This window comes from Stenella coeruleoalba (genome assembly GCF_951394435.1).
Source record: "Stenella coeruleoalba genome assembly, chromosome: 5".
In the NCBI taxonomy this organism is placed as follows: domain Eukaryota; kingdom Metazoa; phylum Chordata; class Mammalia; order Artiodactyla; family Delphinidae; genus Stenella; species Stenella coeruleoalba.
Window position 1 is genome coordinate 58,627,260 of NC_137150.1, and position 23,145 is coordinate 58,650,404.

The 23,145-nt window shown below is 35.1% G+C and overlaps 1 protein-coding gene across 1 annotated transcript in view; it reads right to left on the bottom strand.

Moving 5' to 3' along the window:
- Nucleotides 1-23,145, bottom strand: part of CCDC39 (coiled-coil domain 39 molecular ruler complex subunit) — a 46,152-nt gene that overhangs the window by 11,777 nt on the left and 11,230 nt on the right. The window contains exons 7-13 of the mRNA XM_079922510.1: nt 20,283-20,474; nt 17,589-17,692; nt 17,132-17,264; nt 13,700-13,894; nt 12,447-12,611; nt 9,775-9,912; nt 7,736-7,944 (exon numbers count right to left, since the gene is read on the bottom strand). Of these exons, the coding sequence (XP_079778636.1) occupies nt 7,736-7,944; nt 9,775-9,912; nt 12,447-12,611; nt 13,700-13,894; nt 17,132-17,264; nt 17,589-17,692; nt 20,283-20,474 (1,136 nt within the window). The remainder of the gene's footprint in view (nt 1-7,735; nt 7,945-9,774; nt 9,913-12,446; nt 12,612-13,699; nt 13,895-17,131; nt 17,265-17,588; nt 17,693-20,282; nt 20,475-23,145) is intronic.

Here is a 23,145-nt window from a genome sequence, read left to right on the forward strand (position 1 = left end):
TGACCCTGCATCGGCAGGCGGACTCTCAACCACTGCGCCACCAGGGAAGCCCTGTAGTTTTCTTTCTTTGTGACATCTTTGGTTTTGGTATCAGGGTGATGGTGGCCTTGTAGAATGAGTTTGGGAGAGTTCCTCCCTCTGCTATATTTTGGAAGAGTTTGAGAAGGATAGGTGTTAGCTCTTCTTTAAATGTTTGATAGAATTTGCCTGTGAAGCCATCTGGTCCTGGGCTTTTGTTTGTTGGAAGAGTTTTAATCACAGTTTCAATTTCAGTGCTTGTGATTGGTCTGTTTATATTTTCTATTTCTTCCTGGTTCAGTCTCAGAAGGTTGTGCTTTTCTAAGAATTTGTCCATTTCTTCCAGCTTGTCCATTTTATTGGCATATAGTTGCTTGTAGTAATCTCTCATGATCCCTTGTATTTCTGCAGTGTCAGTTGTTACTTCACCTTTTTCATATCTAATTCTATTGATTTCAGTCTTCTCCCTTTTTTGCTTGATGAGTCTGCCTAATGGTTTATCAATTTAATCTTCTCAAAGAACTAGCTTTTAGTTTTATTGATCTTTGCTATCGTTTTCTTTATTTCCTTTTCATTTACTTCTGATGTGATCTTTATGATTTCTTTCCTTCTGCTAACTTTGGGTTTTTTTGTTCTTCTTTCTCTAATTGCTTTAGATGTAAGGTTAGATTGTTTATTCAAGATGTTTCTTGTTTCTTGAGGTAGGATTGTGTTGCTATAAAGTTCCCTCTTAGAACTGCTTTTGCTGCATCCCATAGGTTTTGGGTCATTGTGTTTTCATTGTCATTTGTTTCTAGGTATTTTTTGATTTCTTGTTTGATTTCTTCAGTGATCTCTTGGTTATTTAGTAGTGTATTGTTTAGCCTCCATGTGTCTGTGTTTTTTACAGATTTTTTTCCTGTAATTGATATCTAGACTCATAGTGTTGTGGTCAGAAAAGATACTTGATTGAATTTCAATCTTCTTAAATTTACCAACGCTTGATTTTGTGACCCAAGATATGGTCTATCCTGGAGAATGTTCCATGAGCACTTGAGAAGAAAGTGTATTCTTTTGTTTTTGGATGGAATGTCCGATCAATACCAATTAAGTCCATCTTGTTTAATGTGTCATTTAAAGCTTGGGTTTCTTTCTTTATTTTCTTTTGGATGATCTGTCCATCGGTGAAAGTGAGGTGTTAAAGTCCCCTACTGTTTTTATGTTACTGTCGATTTCCCCTTTTATGGCTGTTAGCATTTGCCTTATGTATTGAGGTGCTCCTATGTTGGGTGCATAAATATTTACAATTGTTATATCTTCTTCTTGGATTGATCCCTTAATCATTATGTAGTGTCCTTCCTTGTCTCTTCTAGTAGTCTTTATTTTAAAGTCTATTTTGTCTGATATGAGAATTGCTACTCCAGCTTTCTTTTGATTTCCATTTGCATGGAATAACTTTTTCCATCCCCTTTCACTCTGTATGTGTCCCTAGGTCTGAAGTGGGTCTCTTGTAGACAGCATATGTATGAGTCTTGTTTCTGTATCCATTCAGTCATTCTGTGTCTTTTGGTTGGAGCATTTAATCCATTTACCTTTAAGGTAATTATTGATATGTATGTTCCTATTACCATTTTCTTAATTGTTTGGGATTTGTTTTTGTAGATCTTTTCCTTCTCTTGTGTTTCCTGCCTAGAGAAGTTCCTGTAACATTTGTTGTAAAGCTGGTTTGGTGCTGCTTAATTCTGTTAAACTTTGCTTATCTGTAAAGGTTTTAATTTCTCCTTCGAATCTGAATGAGATCCTTGCTGGGTAGAGTAATCTTGGTTGTAGGTTTTTCCCTTTCATCACTTTAAATATGTCCTCCCACTCCTTCTGGCTTGTGGAGCTTCTGCTGAAAGAACAGCTGTTAACCTTATGGGGACTCCCTTGTATGTTATTTGTTGCTTTTCCCTTGCTGCTTTTTTTTTTTTTTTTTTTTTTTTTTTTTTGGCGGTATGTGGGCCTCTCACTGTTGTGGCCTCTCCTGTTGCAGAGCACAGGCTCCAGACGTGCAGGCTCAACGGCCATGGCTCACGGTCCTCGTCACTCCGCGGCATGTGGGATCTCCCTGGACCGGGGCACGAACCCGTGTCCCCTGCATTGGCAGGCGGACTCTCAACCACTGCACCACCAGGGAAGCCCTCACTTGCTGCTTTTAATAGTTTGTACTTAATTTTTGATAGTTTGAGTAACATGTGTCTTGGTGTGTTTCTCTTTGGGTTTATCCTGTATGGTACTCTCTGTGCCTCCTGGACTTGATTGACTATTTTCTTTCCCATGTTAGGGAAGTTTTCAACTATAATCTCTTCAAATTTTTTCTCAGACCCTTTCTTTTCCTCTTCTTCTTGTGGGACCCCTATAATTCGAATGTTGGTGCATTTAATGATGTCCCAGAGGTCTCTGAGACTGTCCTCAATTCTTTTCATTCTTTTTTTTTTATTCTGCTCCCTGGCAATTATTTCCACCATTTTATCTTCCAGGTCACTTATTCATTCTTCTGCCTCAGTTATTCTGCTATTGTTTCCTTCTAGAGTATTTTTAATTTCAGTAATTGTGTTGTTTGCCACTGTTTGCTCTTTAGTTCTTCTAGATCCTTGTTAAATGCTTCTCGTATTTTCTCCATTCTGTTTCCGAGATTTTGGATAATCTTTACTATCATTACTCTGAATTCTTTTTCAGGTAGGTTGCCTATTTCATCTTCATTTATTTGGTCTTGTAGGTTTTTACCTTGCTCCTTTGTCTTTCCAGAACAGGAAAGCCAGTGCCTCTCCTTGCAAGGCATGCAGAAATATGAGAAACCTTTGGAGAATTGTCTCCTAAGATTTTGATTTTTAAATCTGCTTGTTACTTTTTTCCTTCTATTCCAGTAAATTTATATTTTTAAACTATTTTTTAACTTATATAATAATAATACTAAGAATGTTAATATATGCACAGCAACATGGACAGTGACTTGTTTGCCTGCTACAACTTCATGAAAATAAGCCTTCCAATCATGGTGAAAAGAAATCTTCAACATACCAGGTGCCTACTCCTAAAGAAAGTTTATGGTAAAATATATTAAGTATCAGAAGTTACAGCTTTGCTTATTTTTAAGTATTATTATTGTTTCATCAGAAAATATTTACTCGTCCTTTATGTGATTTTAAAAGACAAGTCTTGTTGGCCTTCTAGCTTAAGATGGTAGACTGAGCACAAGAATCTCTCTCCTCCTTCCTAAAATGGAAAAGATTAAAAGAAAAATAAACCAAAAAACCCACCACAGCTCTGGGAAAAGAAAGAAAATTTTTTCATGAATTCATGAAAAATGGAAAACAAATGGGATATGATTGACAGGATGAAACAAAATGGAGATTCAGAAGATTATATAGTAATAAGAGCCATTTTTCACCAAAGAAGTCTGGAGAAAATCCAAACTCAGTAATAAGAAATAAAAAGAGCAAGAGTGATCTCTGAGGCTACTGTCAAGGTAATTAATAAAAGGATTGCCTATAGAACATCTGGGCCACTCTCCTCAACCCCTCAAAGTACATAGAAATGTTGGCAGGAATTATTTATGCTCCAGTGATAACCCTCAAAATTACCAGAGTTCCTAACATTGTATGTTGAAGCTGGAGAGAAAAGCAAAAAAGAGCATGAAGTAATTCCAGGCTTCCACAACAATGGAGGTTAATAAAAGAGAAAGGCAGTGCCAGCCAGAAATGAAACCTTTCATTGCCCAAAATAAACCCCTTATGCTCCTTACAGGACAGACTAGCCCAGAGCTTACAGTCAGCCCTCCCAGTTAGGGGAGAGACCTGTTAGAAAAAGCAATCTACCTAATTGCAGAAGAAACCCATACCAGCCAGCTATACCAATCACCATGATTATTAATTAAGCATTTGTTAATAAATATAAGAGAGCCAAAGATTATCAGCATTTATGAAAAGCTAATGGTATGAATGAAAAGAACAAAATGAGCAAAGACAGAATAGACCCTAGGAGAAACAAAGATAATGTATGGGATAGAAAAAACCTTCAAAGTATTCTAATTAGTATCTTCTAAAACATGAAAGGATATTACATCCAAAAATGCCCGTAAAACAAGAATGGGCTGCTATGAAAAGAAAGAACCAATGAAAGAATAAGAGTTCTCTCAAATAATCTCCACTTTTTAATTTAAAAGTAGTAAATAATACTGGGCATGGTGGGCACACGCCTGTAGTGACAGCCACTCAGGAGGCTAAGGCAGGAGGATCTCTTGAGCCCACGAGCTCTGTACTGTAGTGTGCTATGCCAATTGGGTGTCCGCACTAAGTTGGGCCTCAACATGGTGACCTCCCGGGAGAGGGGGACCACCAGGTTGCCTAAGGAAGGGTGAACTGGCCCAGGTCGGAAACGAAGCAGGTCGAAAGACTGAATCAATGATATAGAGAGAGGAGAAAGACAGAGGGGCAGGGGATGGGGAGAAGACAGAAAGGATTGTAATGGGGCGAGAGGGAATATCTTAAAAAGTGGAATAAAAAGAATAAAAAATTAAAATGAGAGAAAAGTTAAGAAATCTGGAAGACTAAGCATCCACTAAAAATAAGCAACAGATGTAGAGAGTGTTGTGAGAAAAAAAATTGAAAAACTAACAGAAAAATATTTTCCTGATATGAAGAAAGACTTGAATGAAATAATTGAAGGAGCTCACTAAGGGTCAAACAAGAAAAATGAAAAAGGATAAAACACCCAGACGCACCCATGAAAGTTCTGAAATCCCCCAAATAAAAACATTGTCCCAAAGCTTCCAGAAAGAACACAAAAACCAGGTTCCCTATCTGGAACCAGACCTCCCATAAACAACACTTTAATCTGGAAGAATATGAAACACTTTCAAACTTCGACTGTAATTCAAACATGGGGAAGAATAAATATGTTTTAAGCATACAAGGACTCGAAAATTTCAGAAAACATCAGTTCTTGAGAAAAAGTTTCAAAACATATTCCAGAGAAATGAAATAAGAATCCAAGGAAATAGAATAACAAAAGATACATGAAAGAATATTAAACCAAGAAACAAGTAAAACATGAAGCTAGGTTGAAATTATTGCTGGCAATTGGCTATACAGTTTAATGCAAGTTATAAGAAAGAGTTCTTTTCAAACTAGAGACATAATATTAAAAACAAATAACAACCCGAAACTATAATCTGTGATTTCAATAATAAATGAAAGATGGAGAAAGGAAATACAGCAGTAAAACACACTAAAAGTTGTAACTATTTTAGGAAGGAAAAAATAATAGTAACTAATCTTCAGTATTCAGAGAGATAGGAAGATTAGAATTTCTTTTGAATTTAAAAATAAACAAAATAATTTAAATTAGAATATACATACTACAAACAAAGAGGAAAAAAGGGAAATTCAGTAAAACCAATGAAAGAACAGAAAGACAAAGAGAATACCTACCATATGATCCAGCTATTCCACTTCTAGGTATCTACTCAAGAGAAAAGAAAGCATATGTCCATACCAAGAACACATATGTTCATAGCAGCTTTATCTGTAATAGCCCCAAACTGGAAACAACTGAAATATTCATCAACAGGTAAATATATATATAAATTAGGGTAGACACATACAGTGGAATGGTACCACTTAGAGATAAAAAGCCAAGGTCAGCAAACCATCCTATACCTGCTACTTGTTTTTGTACAGCCCATGAGCAAAGAATGGCTTTTACATTTTTTAATGTACAATGGTTGAAAAATCAAGAGAAAGTTTCTATTTCATGAAATATGAAAATTCTATGAAATTCAAATTTCGGTGTCCATAAAGTGGAACACAGCCACACTCATTTATTTGCATATTGTCTAGGGCTGCTTACACTCCATAGTGGCAGAGTCAAGTTGTTGCAACAGAGACTGTATGGCCAGCAAAACCTATAATATTTACTATCTGGCCGTTACAGAGAATTGTGTGGGATACAGCTAGGTAATACTTCAGGGAATTGCTTTAGCCTTCAAAGTTGAAAACTAATTAGCTAAGCATCTTATCTCAAGAAGTTAGGAAAAGAACATAAAAATAAATCCACAAAAATAGAAGAAAGAAATAGTAAATGTGAGAGCAACAATTAATAAAATAGAAAATGAATTCACAATAGAAAAAAATCAGCAAGAGTTTATTCTTTTCAAAGAGTAATAAAATTCATTAACTACTGGCAGGACTTATCCCACCCAAAAAAGAGAAGTCACAATAACCAATATCAGGAATGAAAAGCTACAAGCACTGCAGCTATTAAACATATAATAAAATGATATTGTGAACAACTTTATGGTAATAACTTTGAAAATTTAGAAGAAATGGAAATTTTTTCCTAGGAAAAATATATAACTTACTAAAATAGATTCAAGAAAAAAATACAAGATCTTCATTGTCCTATAACCAATAAATTGATTAAACCAACAGTTGAAAATCCCCCTCAAAAAACTCCAGATGTCCAATGGCTTTACTGGTGAGGTATTTGAAAATTCAAGAAAGATATAATTCTGCTCTTTTACAAGCTTATGCAGAGTGTAGAAAAATAAGAAGCACAAAGATCATTTTATAAAAGTAGATGTAACCTTAATAACCTGATAATTTGACAAGGGCAGGAGAGAAAAAGAATTATAAGCATAGATGCAAAAATTGTATTAAAATATTAGCAAACCAAATCTAGATACATACAAAATGTAATATGTAACAAATAGCTGTATTTATTACAGGAATGTAAGTTTGTTTTAACTTTGAAAAAGCATCAATATATTCAATTATATTAACAGACTGAAGAAGCTACATCATATCAGTGAGTACAAAAAAAGCATATAATAGTCAACATTCATTCCTGATTAAACAAATTAAAACAACCTCTTAGCAAAGGATGAAAATAGATGGGAACTCACTTAATATTATAAAGAGAATCTCAAAAAAACACTATAGTAAACTTGATACTTAAAGATAAAACAGTTAAAACTTTCCCTTTAAGATCAACCACCTGCAAGACAAGGGTACCTGCAATCACCACTGCTATTCAGCATTGAACTGGAGGTTAGATAACAAGGACAATAAAGTAAGAACAAGAAAAGTTATAAAGATTGAAAAGGAAGACACAAAACTGTTATTTGCAAATGATGTCAGTGAAATACCTAGAAAGTAGAATCTACAGATCAATTGTTAGAATTAATAAAAATTTAAGCAAGGCTGCTGAATACTTAATATACAGAAATCAACTGCATTTCTATATACCAGCAACAAACCAAAAATGAAATGCTTTAAAAGGAGATAACACTGATAGTAACATTAAGAAAAAATAGCATGTATCCAGGAATAAATCTTATAAAAGAAATGCGAAATCTCTAGGGGAAAATTGCTTCAATAAATGCAGCTGTCGGGTATCCATAAGGGAAAGCATGTTATTGGACCCTTACCACAAACCATACACAAAAATCAGTTCCAAGGAGATTAATGATCTTAAGGTAAAAGGATAACTCTAAAGAATGAGGAGTTAGCCTAAGGAAAGAGAGGGAAAAGCATAGCTTTGTAGCTAAAATATGGCCTATGTATTATATTAAAAACTTTTTCAAACAAATAAGAAAAAGATGGACATCCAGGGTGGTGGAGGGAGCAGTCAGTTCTTCTGACATTACTCTTAACGTTTTCAAAATTCGTGAGCAGGATTTTAAAACTCTAATTGTTACCTTATATTTTGCCGTTCTTGATCAACACATCTTATTTGTGATGCAAGCATTTTTTTGTGAACCTTAATTTCTTCATTCCGTTCTTCCATAGCAGTGTGTAATTGCTGTTTTCTTTCTTCCAGAGAAAGAACTTCTTCTGCCTTACTGTGAAGCATATCTCGAATACGTTTAACCTCAAGTTTTAAAAGATTGTCTTCTATCATCAAATCCTATCAACATAACAAAATCGTCAAATATTGAAATAATAATTTGCATATCCAAACCAAAATATATTTCCTTTTTATTGCTACAAAAGTCAAACTTGAAAATATAACATTTTCTAATTTGACCATTGACCAAGATATTAATTAGGGTTAAATTTAGATTGCTCTGAGTCATGACTGATTTTCCTTTTATTTTTATTTTAAGGAAAGGGTTTATGGTTATTCCAAGTCTTTTATTATAATTCAATTTTAAATTCAAGTTTACTAAAATAACAAAAAGAAGAACTTATAAAATTGAAAGTTACAATGTCCAGCAAATATATGAAACCCAATGGATGAGCATTTTTATATTCTAAACTAAATCTTACAAAATAATGTGTAAATACCTTTTTATTTTAAAACAGTTCAGTCATGAGTAGAGTGCTGACACAAGATCACACTAATAGATCAATTTTCAGAATAGAAAGCCCAGAAAAAACACTCTAGAATATAATATTTTACAAATTCAAAACAAAGCTTGTTAGCTGGAGAAAAGATTAGATCCCCATCTCTCATACGTACCAAAAATAAATGCCAGATGAATGAAAGAACTTAATGTAAGAGATTAAACCAGTGCAGCCACTAGAAATGTAAATATCTGTTTGATTTTTAGTGTGATGAAAAAGTTTCTAAGCATAAAAATTATACAGGGAAAAACACTTAAACATATAATGTTAAAAAAAGTTTTTATGTCAAAAAAAACTGAATAGAAATTTAAAGACAATGGGACAAATATTTATGAGTTAATATTTATGAGTTAATATTTTAACATATGAAGATCTTTTGCCAAGCATTTAAAAAATATAAACCACCTGGGGACTTCCCTGGTGGCGCAGTGGATAAGACTCTGCACTCCCAATGCAGGGGGCCCGGGTTCAATCCCTTGTCAGGGAACTAGATCCCACACGTGTGCCACAACTAAGAGTTTGCATACCACAACTAAGGAGCCCACGAGCCACAACTAAGGAGCCCACCTGCCACCACTAAGACCCAGCACAACCAAATAAATAAACATATAAACCTCCTAATGGAAATATGGGCAAGAAAATGAACTAGAAATCCAAAAGAAAAATTATGGAATATAATATAATAGAAAAAAATGTTTATACATTTTAACTGAAACATAAGTATTTTAAATTTTATGTTTAAACATAAAATGTTTTAAAATGTCACCAATTTCTAAAGTGCAGACTAAAAACAATGAGATACCATGTTTGCCCATCAAATTAACAATAATTTTATAAATTATATTATCCAGCCCTGGTGGTGGTGAGTAAAATAGAATGCTTACACACTGCTGGTAGGAGTATTAACTGAACCCTCTAGAAGGCAATTTGGCTTGAAAATAGTTTCAAGACACCGAAAATATTCACTTTTTGAACCATAATTATACAACTAGAAATTTATCCTAAGGAGATACATGAACTGTACAACGAAATATGTGCACAGTACATGATAGCACCATTTAGAATAGCCAAACACTAGAAACACATATCCAAAAATAGGAGATGGTTAAATAAATTACGGTAACTTCATGCAATGGACTGTAGGAAGCCTTTAAAGATAATTAATGTTTAGAAGACATGTGCAATATACTTTTAAATTTTTGAATATAATATATAAAGCCAATTTTCTTTAAAAGACTGAAAGAAAATAATATACTATAACACTTTATCTTCTGTACAGTGATTATAGTGACTTATTTTCTTCTTTATAATTTGGTATTTTAAATTTTTCTACAATTAGCATGAAAATATGTGTTTTTTAATATTATATATACATATGATTTTATTGCACCTGTTTCAAAGCTTTGGCTTTATTAAGTTCTTTCTCTGATCTGTCATTGAAGAGGTTTAGTTCATTTATTTTGGTCATGAGGGACTGTTTTTCATCACGATTTTTACTATTTGACTTCTTGATAAAGTAAAGATCATTCTGTAAAGAGGAAAAAACGGTACATAAATACATATTTTAAATAACAATATTAAATACATACTACTAAACATGACTTACATTAAACTATATGCTCCATTAAATATTTATAATAATATAATATTATAAATCTCACCCTTCATGGTCTTATGTCTCTAATAGAATATACATGGATGTTCACATAGAAGCATTTTCATTTTTATTATCTATTGATGTTTGGGTTCAGTTTGAGTTCAATAATTCTAGGAAATATTATGTATGATTACAGTTCAAACTGAACTATTAAGTCGTTGCCATTTACAGGGAGAAATGGGAGGGTGGAGTTCAAGCTTTGGTTAAATACATGGTTCACCTTCTGGAGTTCATTATTTGATTCAACCCAAGTCTCAGAAGGTAAAAACATTAACAGTCTGAGAAAGCATAGGGTCTTGGTTAACTACAAGCTCTGGAATCAGACAGCCTTAATTATATATTAGCCATCCAACCCCAGTGGGCAACATACTCTTCCTCAGTTTCCTCATTTCCAAAATGGAGATGATAACTATACCTACCTACCTGGGTTGTTGTGAGGGTTAAAGAATTTACTGTCAAAGAATATGTGCAACAATGTTTGACACATGGAAGTGTCTATTATTATTATTATTATTACATATATAATCACATACTGCTGGAGAGAAAAATGCTAGATAAGATCTAATTCCACTGAATGAATAAATGGGTCATACATACTCAGATATTAGTTTTCTAGCTTTATACCAGTTTGTATCCTCCCTCCCACTCAGAACCAGAACAAGGTTTGTTCCCTTTGTCCCCCTTAGCCCCTCTTAGGGGACATAAAGCAAAAAGTTTCTATTGCCAAGATCTGTCTCCCTTCTCTCTCTCTCTTTCTCTCTCTCTCTTCCTCTGTCCCTTCCTTCTTCCCTCCCCTGCCCTTCTCACTGCCTGTATTTCTCTGAACTATCAGGACTTAAGATTGAAGCAAGACATTAAGAATTTTTTTTCACATAAAGATGTGATTTCATAAAATTAACTTTTAGAATGAAATTTTTAATTTAAGGTAATTTTCAACCAGAAGAAATTTGTCTCTACTATTCAAAATAATAGATGGAGTGGCATGGGAAAGAGATGCAGAATGACTTTACAATCTAATGCTACTATTGAGAAGAGAAAACCTTCATTAGAAGCTTAACTAGCTTTAATATCTTTAAAAATTCACTTGCATTTCTATTAATTTATTTACCTCTCTGTCAAAACCAGCTGGGATAGGCATAAGTACTAGCCAACTGCATAATGGACAGAGCCCCAGGGTAGCTAAAAGGAGGAACACTAGAACCATCCTCACACAGGAAAACAGACACAATTCAGGCTAGGGTCAAAAAACATGTCCAGATACAAATGTCACCCTCCTATTATTCTGTAGCACTAATATTCTCATATTCTATGTAATTAAAAAAATACCATTTATTGAGTACCTACTAAAAGCACTGTGTTAAGACATACATTGCTTCTAATTCTCCCAAATGCCCTAAAATAATATTAAATATAGTTTTCCATTTTAAAATGAGTAAACTAGGACTCAGAAAAGTTAAAATATCAGTTAGTGGTGTAACCTTGACATTCAAAACCGGTTCTGCTCTTTTCCACTAAACCAAGGAAACAGTCTTCTAAAAATTTAATCAGGCTACAAACCACTCCAAACCAATATTTTGTCATGTTAATTTTTTTTTTCCCTAATTTAAAAAAGTAGTAGCTCCCTTTCACCTTTGTAGCCCTGAAGGAATTCAGGGCAATTCTTCTTAGAACCACTAGAGGACACTCATCACTAGCCTTTCCAGCTGTTTAACATTTTTAAACCTTTGTAGTTCTCCCCCTATTCAGGTCCATGTTTTCACTCCTTCACTCTTACTTCCCAGTTACACTTTAACATAGGTTTTATATTACATAGATTCCCCTAACACAGGTTTTATATTGCCATAAACATTAAAGTACCTAAAGATGAAGAACATTTTTACCGTATTAACAAAACTGAGTCATCTGAAATATGTAACTAAGTAAATATTTGAATAACAATAGATGACCCATAAAAGAGCAGCTTCTTTTAGATGCCACTTCAGACATAAAAAGCAATCAAGTTATTATGGCAGATACATAATAGAAAACTGGAATTTATCAATTTTTTTAAATCATGTACTATTTAAGACTATTTTTAAGTCACATGGACCACGGATCAAATCCTAGCTGTAATCATGGACAAGTTACTTAATCTGTAAAACAAGTATTATCTTCATCACAAGACATTTATAAGGATTAAATGAAATAAGATACTAAAGGCATATACTTAGCATACAGTAAATGCATAATCAATGGTAATGTTACATTCTCATAGTCAGTATAGAAATATAAGCATTAGCTCATACACTTGTTATATATATGGGTAGCTTGGCAATTATCCTATCCAAAGTCAAGTCTTAGGAACATGTTGACTTAAAATGATGACTAGGATATTTGAAGCATAAAAAGTATTTTAACTAAGTTACATGAAGCTTCTTGATCTGTGTTTCCAAAAGGTTAAATGTAGATTTTTTCTCTTCCAATGTCTTTTGAAGTTCAACAGTTTTTGCTTCAAGGGCTTGTTTTTCTTCTGAGTTAATATCTCCCTTTAACCGTGACATTCGGCGTTCCACTTGTTGAATGTAAAAATCCTGTTACAGGTTTTAAAGATAAGTTAGTAAGAAGAAACGGTTAAAACCATTTCTATAAATGCAAAAACACTGTAAATACTTTCTTATGAATTTGGCCTGATGTCACCATTTACTAAAGTCACTTTCACCCTTCAGTGATTTATAGAATGAAATCCTTCTTACTGTAAGGGGAGAAAGAGCAAACTATTCTTCAACAACCAGAGTACGTGATAGTAACACAGAACTAATCTGAAAATATAATAAAGCAGCTAGGTGGTCATTTATCATACTCCCATGATGGAACATCAGTAAATCCACTGGATTTACATGGATATGGATTTTTTGAGGGTACATTTTCTAAGGAGTACAAAAAAAGAATCACAAATTGTTAGCCATGAAGGTTTCAAATATGATGAACTTCTAAAGAATTATTCTGAAAATTATACTTTAGAGTCTAATTTTGAGAAACTAAGAACACATTAGATGGGGAAATTAAGACGTAGAGAGGGAGAACATTAAGAAATTAACATGAGACAATATATAAATAGAACAAAAAAGGAAAAAAATTTAAAACATTTTTTGGTCTGGGGGTGGGGGTGGGGATGGGGATGGGGATGCCGATGTTTGCACAACATACAGTCATAGGGGTTTGGGGTTTTGTTTGTTTGTTTGTTTGGTCACGCTGTGTGGCATGTGGGATCTTAGTGCCCTGACCAGGGATTGAACCCGCACCCCCTGCAGTGGAAGCGTGGAGTCTTAACCACTAGACTGACAGGGAATTCCCAACATACAGTTTTTCTAGGTTTCAGACATCCCATTCCTTGTTTTGTTTTACTCCAGGTCCAATTGCTCCAGGTTCCTTTAAAGCATGGTCTCCCTCACTAGAGCTGTCGATCCTCTTCTCTATTTATTTCAGATCAAGAAAAAAAAATAGCTTTTAAGGTCCCCTCACCCTTCGCTGACCTAACATGATATCCCATCTTCAGCATCTGTCTATCCCCCCACCCCAAGAGTTCTTAGAAATCTTTGTTTTCTTAGGACACTGCAGTATCTTGACCATCACAATTATAACAAATCAATATGAAGACATTCATAAGAGTAACATCTACCTGATTGTACATAATTTCTTGCTGCTGTAAGGTTTCAAAGTCCAGTTTATGTAACTGATGGTTGAGGTGCTTTAGAGAAGAACGGGTTCCTTCAATTTCAGATACAACAGCTTTTTCTTTCACTGTCTCAGTCTGTAATACCTGAACTTTCTTAAATAGCACATCCTTCACTATGTTCAACTGAACTTCTAATTCCTGATAATAAGAATAACAATGATTAATGAAATATAATACCTTGTAATGTTTTATTGCATGAATATTATAATTTGGGGGTCATAAATGAACCCTCATTTTAGCCCTTAAGAATATAAAGCCCTTCCCACAGTTTCAACAAATCCCCAACATTGCTTGTAGTCTACTCCAGTCTAGTAGACTAGAATAGTAGTTTTCTATTCCTGTGTCATGCACCTTGATCTGTCATCTTAATTCTATCCTATGTCACCTTAGCCTTAGAACTTGACCATTCCACTGGTTTCCTTAGAACATAAAATATACTGAAGACACACAGCTTCTAAGCTCACAAAGTTTACTAAAGTCTTGAGAGTGTTAAGGGAAGAAATCTCCCACCTTCTTTTTGGTACTATCCAGTGGTGAGCACATAAATTTTAACCATCAGCTTTCTAGTAGATGGGAGGTTACGGGGAAGAGGCTGATTTCTATGATTATTTTATTCCCACTATGGCCAGTTTCAAGCTACTAACATGATTCCTCTAAATGCAGAGCTAGGAAGAGATATGCCATAGCAGACCATTATGCAGTGTATCTACTAGACAGATATAACAGATGTTAATAGTCTTAAGTAACCTTAAAAGCATAGATAACAGTAAAATGCAGTAAAATAATTTAGAAGTGATATGTGCTGAGTACATATTTTATTTTTAATATAATTTATTTAATTGTAAGGCTATATAATTTGATTTTTAATAGTAGCTATGTTTAGCAGCTGACTTAAAAAATTCCAGAAAATTTAACTATCAGCTGTTGTGAGCTGGTGAGAGCTGGCCCCAACACACTACTGGCACTATCACTATCTCTTACTCACACCTTGCCTGCAGCTGACTTCCCTACATGTGCAGCCCTCTAGCAAATAGAAACCGGTACCCTATTCCCACTTCTCCTTTCTCAGGAGGCAGGTCCGTCTTGATCTCACAGTGTCACATCAATGTATTCTAGGTTTCGAACAGATCTCCCACGCCAAGATCTATTGAAAGCTCTCATTTTAAAATGTTGAAATAATTTCCCTCTGTGTTCTTATACCCAGATAAGCATATTTCCCTTTGGCATTCAATGAACCTCAATATGAAACAAAAGAAGTCTGTGACTGGCACATTTAAATTTTCACAAATCAAGAAATATAATCTGATATAACCTTATAAAATGCATTCTTTTTCATATAATAGACAATTTTCACTGGGTTTAAGACCTTCTGAGACTGCTTGGCAGAGTTTTAAAGTCAGTGCTTGGTGGTGAATAACACAGAAAAATATACAGAGTTGAGATTTTTTTCAAACAAACAAAAAACCCCAATAACTACAAAAAACGAGATTATGAACCCAGCCCTGCTACAGCACAATCAGTACACATGCTGCCAATCTTATTGTTTCCTAATTCAGCTAATTATGTCTTCAGAAGGTGTATTTCATACAAACTTCACAGTATTTACAGACTTCTAATAAGTTCTAATACTATCCCGTTCCATGTACTACAGAAAATCATGCTCTTAGGGGCAAAAAAAATCCACAACTTTCTTTTTTTAATAATGTTGTATGATTTGGACTCAAATACCACTCAAGTCAAGACTGTTGCATGACTTCACTACTCAGGAATTTTAAACATACAACAGCACACTGAGGAAGCTGGATTCTATCCAAATATAAATGCAACCATACTTGATATAAGCCTCAGCAAATGGGGGATTTTACCACCACCTTCAGCTACCCGTCCTCTTCCCCCATCAAAAAAAAGAGTAAGGGCTTCCCTGGTCGCGCAGTGGTTGAGAGTCTGCCTGCCGATGCAGGGGACACGTATTCGTGCCCCGGTCTGGGAAGATCCCACATGCCGCATAGCGGCTGGGCCCGTGAGCCATGGCCGCTGAGCCTGCGCGTCCAGAGCCTGTGCTCCTCAACGGGAGAGGCCACAACAGTGAGAGGCCCGCATACCGCAAAAAAAAAAAAAAAAAAAAAAAAAAAAAAAGAGTAAAAGCAGAAAGTAGTGCCTACAGTGATAGGTCACACAAATAATTTTGAAGTTTTCAAAGAGGGAACGGTGAACCAGCCTTTTCCAGTTCCTTAAAAATCGGCTTTAATTCTACCAGAATGCCAAAGAGGTTAAGGTAGAAGGGGTATGCCAGTGAAGTTAGTAAAAGTGTTAGCATTTAAAAGTCTGTTTACCAATAAATGGTGCCAGCCTGGAAGAGGTTAAAGAGATAGCAGATGATGAAGAAATACATGCAATGAACGTAGACCACTGGGGGGGAACTTGATCACAAACAAAAAAGATGATAATCAGGTGGAAATAAGTTGTAAAACACGGGCATTTTTCAAGATGCATTTGCAATGTAAGAACATATATACAAGGACTTCCCTGGTGGCACAGTGGTTAAGAATCCACCTGCCAGTTCAGGGACACATGGGGTTTGATCCCTGGTCCGGGAAGATCCCACATGCTGCGGAGCAACTAAGCCTGTGTGCCACAACTACTGAGCCTGTGCTCTAGAGCCCATGAGCCACAACTACTGAAGCCCGTGTGCCTAGAGCCCGTGCTCCACAGCAAGAGAAGCCACTGCAATGAGAAACCCGAGCACCGCAACGAAGAGTAGCCCCTGCTCGCAGCAACTAGAGAAAGCCTGCACGCAGCAACAAAGACCCAATGCAGCCAAAAAAAAAGTATAGGAATGGCAAACAGGGACAGAGACACAGTAGGCATTGAGAAGACATGGAATTTAAGATAGAAGGGCTATACCTCTAAAAGAAGACAAAGTTAAATGCTGAAAGTGAAGCAAATGGAGAATTAGGAGCTGAAGATAAAAAGAGGTCCAACAACTTAACAATCTAATTACAAATGCAATCACCCCAGAAATCAGAGCCTCGTAAAAGACCTCCTTCTCCTCTGATCTCAAGAGTCTAATTTATTCACTATTGCTAAATTTGCTGTGATTTTTTTCTTTAATTTATTTATTTTTGGCTGCGTTGGGTCTTTGTTGCAGTGTGCAGGCTTCTCATTGCGGTGGCTTCTCTTGCTGCGGAGCACCAGCTCTAGGCACGCAGGCTTCAGTAGTTGTGGCACACGGGCTTAGCTGCCCCACGGCACGTGGGATCTTCCCGGACCAGGGCTCGAACCCATGTCCCCTGAATTGGTAGGCGGATTCTTAACCACTATGCTACCAGGGAAGCCCTGCTGTGATTTTTTTTAAAAAAACGAAACTAAACTTACTTTCACACCTCTTTCTTCCTCCTTTAGCATGTCTTCCAAGTTGGTAGCTTTCTCCTCTACAGACGTAGTTTTCTCAGTTATCTGCTTTAATTTTTTTCTTACAATCTGATTATGATTTTTAATTTTGTGTAACCTATAGAGAATTTATAAGGAAAAAATAGAAAACATGTCTAAAAGATATTTAATGCAAACAAATAAGGAATAGTTTATCCTAAGATTTCTTCATATAACTTGAAAATTTCTTTTGCCATAAATCTTTTTATTATCAATGCATATATAATAAGCCATAAAAATATTGCTCCTAAGCCTTTGTACTGAAAAACCCAGGAAAATTTTTTTAAGTTTAATAATTTAGTAGCTATAATTTTACAGTTATTTAACCAAAAAATCAAATATTCAATAATTTTTCTAGAAATAGTCAAAAACTATAAACATATTTAAATACCTTTTTTCTTACCTTGTTGTCTCTTCATTAATGTCCTTCTTTATTTTGGAAATATTTTTCCTCAGAGCTTCTAAATCACTAGAACTTCTATTCACAGTGGCTTTTAAAGTATCCAGCTATTTATTAGTTAACAGAGAGAAATTATATATTTACTCTACATCTTATAAATTAATATCATTTCTGAGAAGTTCTATTATGAACACATTAATTTCTAACTTACATCACAACCATAAACATAATAACCATGTTGCTGTAATACATATTTAACAATTTTTCTTTTTGATCTGATATTAAATTTTGAGTAACTTGTAAATCCTGGCATATTATAGAGAACTACATATATGAGTTAAAAGTGCATAGAACAAAAGCTTCACAACATTGTATGTGGCAATGATTTCTTCAATATGACACCAGAGGCACAGGCAACAAAAGAAAAAGTAGACAAATTGGACTTCGTTAAATTAAAAACTTTTGTACAACAAAAACAATAACAGAGCAAAACGGCAACCCAAAGAATGGGAGAAAATATTTGCGAATTATATATCTGATAAGGGATTAATATCCAGAATATATAGAGAACTTCTAAAACTCAACAACAACAACAAAAACCCAGCCTGACTCAAAAATGGGCAAAGACCTTGAATAGATATTTCTCTAAAGAAGAGATGCAAAAGGCAAATAAGCACATGAAAAGACATGCAACATCATTAATCATTAGGGAAATGCTAATCAAAACTACAGTGAAATACTACCTCACACCAATTAATACAGCTACTATCAAAAAAACCCAAAATAACAAGTATGGACAAGGATGTGGAGAAATTGGAACACTTGTGCACTGTTAGTGGGAATGTAAAATGGTACAGCCACTGTGGAAAACAGTATGGCAGTTCCTCAAGAAATTAAAAATATAATTACCATGTGATCAGCAATTCTGAAATAATTGTTCACCCATGTTCACAGCAGCATTATTCATAATAGCTAAAACATGGAAGCAACCCAAGGCCATTGACAGATGAATGGATAAGCAAAATGTGGTATATACACACAATAGAATAGTATTCAGCCTTAAAAAGGAACAAAATTTTGACATATACTGTAACAGGGATGACCCTTGAGGACATTATGCTGAGTAAAATAAGTGAAATAGGCCAGTCACAAAAAGACAAATACTTTATGATTCCATTTATATGAGGCACTTAGAGTACTCAAACTCACAGAGACAGAATGTAGAATGGTGGTTTCCAGGGGCTGGGAGGAGGGGGAAATGGGAAATTATTGTTTAATGGGTACAGAGTTTCAGCTTTACAAGAAAAGAGTTATGAAGATGGGTGATGGTGATGGTTGTAAAACATTAGGAATGTATTTAATACCACTGTATACCTGAAAACAGTCAAGATGGTAAATGTGTGTTATATTACATGTATTTCACCACAATAAAAAAATTTTGAGGAAAAAGAAGTACTCTTATATGCTACAGCTTGTATGAACCTTGAAAGCATTGTGTAAGTAAAAGAATCATGACACAAAATGCACCATATTGTATGATGTCCAAAATAGGCAAATCATAGAGACAGAAAGTAGATCAGGAGTTGCCAGGGCCTGGTAGGAGGGGAGAAAGTAAGGTGATTGCTAATGGGTATGGGATTTCTTTTTGAAAGACAAAAATATTCTAAAATTAGTTAGTGGTAATGGTTTCACAACTCTGTGAATTACTAAAAACCATTGAATTGTACACTTCAAAAGGGTGTATTTGATATGTGAATTCTATCTCAATAAGCAAATTATAAATGAATGAATACCTGCATTCTTTTCTGTAATTGGTTTAAACTTAAAAATTGTTGAGAATGAGCTATTAGCAGTGACATTTAATTTATGCAAGAAATTCACTTATTTTACTTTTTCAAGATCTTAATAATTCTCTTCAGACAGAAAAAAAAATCTTTCCTTCTTTATCAGGAATATAAAGTATAACAACTTATAGAATAAAAAGCTCTGCAATATTCCAATTTCCCACCCAAATAGCAGTAACTTCAGATAACATGGCCTCAAGGCACAAATTTCATAAAGATCCCTTTATTCCTAACTAAGGGGATTGCTAACTCTCCCTATGGAATAATCTAGTTGGCATGTATGCTCAAAAAAAGAAAAGAACAAAGCAGGAGAATTTTATTCTCTCTTAGTCTGTTTAAAGACATTATACCACTACATTGTCCCACTACCACATTGAAATATTTTCCCTTAACAAGGTAAGAAACTGAACTTCAGCAGGTAGTTCCACCTAGAATTTGAGAGTTAAAACCACCATACACATGTAGCACTGGAAGGACACTTCAAGTTACCACCGATGTCAATAATTCATCTTCACATTTGCTCATTTGCCGGTTATCTTATAATTATGATTTCCAGCCTAGACCCTTCAGGAGCCTTTTGCCTTGGGTCACTTACAGAACACTATGTGTGACAGTCAAGTTGGTCACTGCACAACTCCAGAGGGAGCCCTTCACACCACCTGTGATGTGAATGACAGCCCCCTGTTGCCTTCATCCAAGCAAGGTCTCATTAGAGTATCCTAAAAGTGCCACAACATGAAGGGATGTAACAAAAAGAACTAGAAGACAGTTTCTTAATCAAAGGAAAGGCTTTATGCTTATTTGTATAGTAATTTGTTATAAACACACAAACCAGTCTTTTTAGTTGACATACCTCATCCTTCAGCTGAATTCTCTTAGTTTCATGACATTGATATTCCGTTCTACATTTTAAAACTTCACGATCAGCAACAGAAATTTTTTTCTCATACTCTGTGTTATTCCCAATCTCACTTTCCAAAAACTTGATCTTTTCCTTAACCAAATTTTCTTTTTCTCTTATTTCCTGTTTTATCTTTGCTAGTGCCTAGGATTTAAAATACATGTTAAATATATATTTAATATAACAAACAAAACTAAAACTAAAAGGAATTTAGTTTTTCTATAGCATTTATTTTACCAAAACTTAAGAAAATGTTTTTTAAAGACAGACTGATTTATATGAATAAAATAAAATATTAATATGCCACATACTAATATCTATAAGCTCATTTTTTAAAGATCTCTGTATTTTATTTCATCCATCTGGTACTTTGCTAAAGGGATGAGAAAAATGTCAATTTTTCATCAACAAAAGGTGACATGTAAAAAATATAACAGTATTGAATAGTTTTCACATGGAAAGTTGGATTTCAATGAAATTTTCCAAATATTTCACAAGACCAGTTTCTTTCATTTTTTGAGAATTTTATTTTTGTTATTGGTTTCTGTAGGAATGTCTTCACGCAGGCTTTTTGCTAGTCTTGGGGATACAAAATAACTAGAGTATACAACGTAGTAACTGAGGTATGGACAAAGTATTAATACTATGGGAGCAAAGAGATAATGAAATCTACCCAAGAGAAATCATTAAAAGGCTTTACCTAAGAGCCTTCATTTGAACCGGGCCTAAAAAGATAAATGGGGGGCTTCCCTGGTGGCGCAGTGGTTGAGAGTCTGCCTGCCGATGCAGGGCACACAGGTTCGTGCCCCGGTCCGGGAAGATCCCACATGCCGCGGAGCAGCTAGGCCCGTGAGCCATGGCCACTGAGCCCGCGTGTCCGGAGCCTGTGCTCCGCAACGGGAGAGGCCACAACAGTGAGAGGCCCGTGTAGCGCAGAAAAAAAGATAAATGGGGATGCATAAATACTCTAACATGGTTAAGGTGCAGGGTGGGAGGGCGGGTATGGAATGGGGACATAATAAGAAAGGTTGGAGACAGATGATAGGGATTAGGCTGGAAAGGTAGAGGTTAAGGCCAAATGGTGAAGAATTCAATTTTTCAATTGCCATGTTAAAGAGGGTCAGCTTTTAAGCAACACGGAATAAAGATTTTAGAGCTGGGGAATAAAAAGATCATATGTGGTTTTCACGGGTGATTCTGATGGCAATATGTTAACTGAATTGGAGGGAGAAGGAAAATTTACCCTAAAATATATTTCTTCCAATTCTTCTGAAATAGGGTCCCATCAAACAACTAATCCCAGGAGACTGGGTCAGGGGAGAGTATGTGTTCTAAAATCAGTAAGTTTTAGAAATGCTGCATGTAATATTGTACATATTAGCATATTAAATCAATATATATCTGAGATTTACTGCATTTTAAAAAACATTTTAAATTTGTTTAATCTAGTATTCCCATCTATATAACAATTAACATTCTATAATTGTAACATTCCATCTATCTACTATGTTCATTCAATCTTAGGAGGTCAAAACTTCCTAAGTTTATATGTGTCAAATGATTATTCTAGAATTTCTTGCCTTATATTATTTTTCTACCACTTAATCAGATGTTTTAATTCCTACTTCAGCGTTCACATTTTTTAACAGGGCAATCTATTCACAGTTAAGTTTTCATACAGGTGATGCCACAGAAATCAGAAATACCACAAATTGAGAGCCAGCTGTTAAACACTTAGAAGCATCCCACTACCTATGGAACAATTTCTTGTTTCCCTTCCTAGTCTTTTTCAATACATACAGCCAGGAAATGTCACCCCATAAATAAGGAACCACTGAGGATATGACCAGAGAGCTACAAGCTGTGGATTCCGCCAAAACAGCAGGCTGAGTCAATTTAGCTGCAGGGTTGTATGAGAATTTGATTATGGATCTGCAGTCTTAGATCTGACACATTTGATTTACACAGAGGAAGCAGTCAGGACTTGATGCTTGAAAGCAGTATGAAGCCAAGAAAGAGAAACCAACATCAGCATTAAGAAATAAGAGGAACTCATAGTTAACATTGGGTCTCCCAAGTCCCTCCTTAGGGAGGTGTAGGCCATTTTGTTGACAAAATGTTGATTACTTACAGAAGTTTAAAATAAAGAAATCACATTTTACATATAAGTTACATTTAACAAGTAAACCACATCCAGATATGGATGTGGTTCCAAACTCCCTGGGAGTTCCAAACTCCCAGTGACCTGAGCTGCTTGCCAATGCCTTTCCATGGAGTATATTCAGAATGGAAGTTCGCCCATTTTCTCATCTGCCTTCTTTCCTCCTCAATTCCTTCTCCTTCCCAGCTTTCCATCATCTTCCCATTTTCACTCACTACTATTTTACCCCTTAATGATTTCCCAAAAAAGTTCTCCTAAATTACCTCTGAAAGTAGCAAAAGATAACACTAGGTCTGTGTTTAATCAGTGTGGTGTTCCTCCCCTTCTGAGCTTTCACCCCATCATGGGTACCTCAGTTTCAAAAGGGAAAATTTATTGCAGTCCTTCTTTTTTGGCTATCCATGAGGCTCCTTTCCCTACACCTTTGATTAGCACACAAATAGCACACATGCTAAATCCAAGGCACCTTGGACAACCATGTATAAGTCAGGGCATTGGTTTTACTGCAATAACATTATCTGTTGATCTTCTCTCGTCCCACATTTCAGAGATGTCAGGATCCAGTCTTCGGCATTATATCCATAAGTAAACAATCTTCATAAAATCTCATTTCTAAATGGATACAGGGTCAGCTTTGAAAAACATTTACCAAAA